General features: G+C 42.5%; 1 protein-coding gene across 1 annotated transcript; it reads left to right on the forward strand.

The window, feature by feature from the left end:
- Positions 1 to 1,777: 1,777 nt before the first annotated feature.
- LOC121918256 (amyloid-like protein 1) lies at positions 1,778 to 2,755 on the forward strand (the record flags this gene model as incomplete). The annotated part of the gene is made up of 2 exons (XM_042444337.1): positions 1,778 to 1,984; positions 2,652 to 2,755. Coding segments are annotated over exons 1-2 (284 nt in total), but the record flags the coding sequence as incomplete, so codon positions are not given.
- Between the last annotated feature and the right edge of the window lie 280 nt (positions 2,756 to 3,035).

The following is a 3,035-nucleotide window of genomic DNA, read 5'->3' on the forward strand; positions in this document are numbered from 1 at the left end:
TCCTCTAGTGAGCTCAAATATGCATATGTGGCTCTTGTGTGCCCCCCCACCCCATTATCCTTATAATAATTCTGAAACATGTGAGGCAGACAGACCAAGAGTGACTGGCCCAAGATGGCATGAGTGTCATGGCTCAGTGGGGACCTGAAGTCCCCATTTCTTTTCAATCTTTCACACTGGCTATATGTAATGGTGGGATACAGGCATGTCTCCTGTCTTGTGTTCATTTTCCTTTCTTCTGCTTCTTCATATAACTACTTGGCAATTGTTTCTTCCTTCTGGCAATTTGCAGAAACCATTCATTCCTCTCTCTACCTGCTACAATAGCCCTTTTGTGCTTGTTCCAGCCATTCCTTGTTCGAATGACAGTAACCTCTTTAACCATTATTTCCTGTTGCCTTCACTCCCTTTAGTCCATGGTGGTGTTTTAGAATTGCAAGCTCAACAAGTTTGCCTGTACTCCAATTGAATCCAGGCATCTCTAGATGTTTGAGCTCAGTTTATAATAAGCCTGACTTGCTACTGAATGTTTTCCCTAGCAACTCATCCATTTTTTTATGCTTTACAAACATTTTTCCACAATGCTATCAGGCATACTTCAGAGATTGAAATGCCTATGGATATAGGTAACCTTGATAGCAATGTTTCCCATGCATCCAAATGTCCTTGAATGGCTATCTGTGTGAAGGAAAGCACCAGTTGATGCCAGAATACAGGGAAATAAACTATTCATGGTTCCTAGAGGCAAGCTAATCCATTTTGCACATCTCACAAAGAGGCAGCATATTGTCCTGGATAAAACTATCTAAAAATTCAGATATATAGGAACAGAAAAAATGCTCATCCCTTTTGTCCTGCATCTCATACATAAATGGTGCCAGGCAAGTAAGCTGCAAAGTATACAGATCAAAGCTTTGTGGAGTATGACCTACACAGCACTTGCATAGGGTGCTGAACTCTGAAGCAGAGGTTGGAAAGGTTACTTTTGGGTAAGCAACTCCAGAATCTCCCAGCCAGCATGGTCGAGCTGACTGGGGAGAATTTGATAGTCCAAAAATTATCTTTCCAAGCTCTGCCCTTACATTGGAAATTGGCATAATTTATGGGTGGAAAAAGCTGAATGCTGAAAAGTTGTATCTCAGGGGCAAATTACATGTTAAGTTGCAAGTGTTGTTAATTATTGTGCTTAGACTAACTACGCCTCTTCCTTTAGAAAAAAAGCAGCTGCACAAGGTGTATGATGATGTAGGTTGGGACTAACCTCCCTACCACCATCATTTCCTGTTACAAATTGGCTACAAGTCCACTTTGGGGGCACATAACTAGTAATGGTTATGTCCCTTGGAACAAAAGCAGTACAGAAATAAAGGATTAAATCTTCCTCTTGTGTTCACTGTCTGAATCAGGAGAAAAGGACACCTGCATTTTATAAAGGAAGCATGCTTATTAATTCTCAAATAGTTTGGACCTCAGACCTGGATTTTAAGGAAGGGCTAAAGCTATGGAATAAATGTGGTCAACTTTTTAGTTATGTGCTGCTATCACACTTAAATACCATTACCTTCATAAACAATGGTGTCATAACAGCATATGCAAAACTTGGCAAGCAAGACACCAGCTTGTTGATGACGCCCCGAAAGGGGACCTATGCAGATGGTGAGCATGATTAAATGGGAGATGGCTCACGATGCATGGTTATATAGGCAACATCTTTCACTTTAGTCCACATTCTGTAGATGTCAAACATGGGGAAAAGGTAAGTGTGAATATTGACTGTTCCCTGTGAGCAGAGAACAGGAGAGGAATGAGCAGCATTCACCTAAAAAGTGTTTCATGTTCTGTCCCTTTGACCCAGCCGGATCGCATCCTGGCAGCTCTGAAGAGATATGTGAAGGCAGAACAGAAAGATCAGCGCCACACTCTCCGCCATTACCAACACGTGGCTGCTGCCGATCCTGAGAAGGCTGAACAAATGAAGTTCCAGGTGTGAATTCCTTCCTTCTGTCCCATATGATCCATCTTCCCATTTGTGGCCTTGTAATTACACTTACTATGGAAAAGAGTAGTCAACATGCAGCCCAGGGGCCATGTTTTCCTTTCCCAACTTTTTTTGCAGTCCTGGATTGCTTTCCTTAGTAAACACTAAAAAATGGAGCATAACACTCTTGGAAAGCTCCAGGAATCATGTTTTACTTTTAAATGTCATTGAACGCTTCCTCTTTACCTACAGTGGTGCCTCGGGTTACGAATTTAATTCGTTCCGCGGCCGCTTTCGTAACCCGAAAAGCCTTCGTAAGCCGAATTGCCATAGGCGCTAATGGGGAAAAGCCGCGATTCCGTGCGAAAAAGCCAAAAAAAGCACCAAAAGTTTTTTCGTAACCCGAAAAAACATTCGTAACCCGGAACAATAATTCCCTATGGGATTTTTTCGTATCCCGAAAATTTCGTAACCTGGGTAATTCGTATCCCGAGGTACCACTGTATTTTGCCTTTAAGAGATGTGGTTAAAACAGGAGTTGGATTTCTAGCCACCTCCAGTTTTGTGGGGGAGAGAATGGTGCAACCCACAGTAGGTCCTAGAAACTCTGAAATTTCATATCTCTGTTCTGTTGGGGGCAGTAATAGGTCCATGCTGGCTTCTTCTTCTCCAGGTGTACACACATCTCCATGTCATCGAAGAACGGATGAATCAGAGTCTGGCTTTGCTCTACAAGAACCCCCAGCTTGCTCAGGAGCTTCGAGGAGACATTGGTATGTACCCAAAATTCTTTTCACACCAGACAGAATCTCCCTTCCCCCTTCACTTCTGTCCCAAACCTTACCAATGCTCCATTGCTTTTAAACCAGGGATGTCTGACTGACTGGTTAAAGGGCCAGTCCTGCAATTAGCCAGAATTAGGCAGCCACCTCAGGCAACTGATCTGAGTATCAAGAAAGGGCAGCAAATCATTAATTATAAACAAAAATGTATTTTTATTTCTAAGGGATTGATGCTTGTAGAATTTTCTTCCACAGATGCAAATAACCTGACAGAC

The sequence above is a fragment of the Sceloporus undulatus genome, unplaced genomic scaffold (genome assembly GCF_019175285.1).
Source record: "Sceloporus undulatus isolate JIND9_A2432 ecotype Alabama unplaced genomic scaffold, SceUnd_v1.1 scaffold_6999, whole genome shotgun sequence".
NCBI classification, from domain to species: domain Eukaryota; kingdom Metazoa; phylum Chordata; class Lepidosauria; order Squamata; family Phrynosomatidae; genus Sceloporus; species Sceloporus undulatus.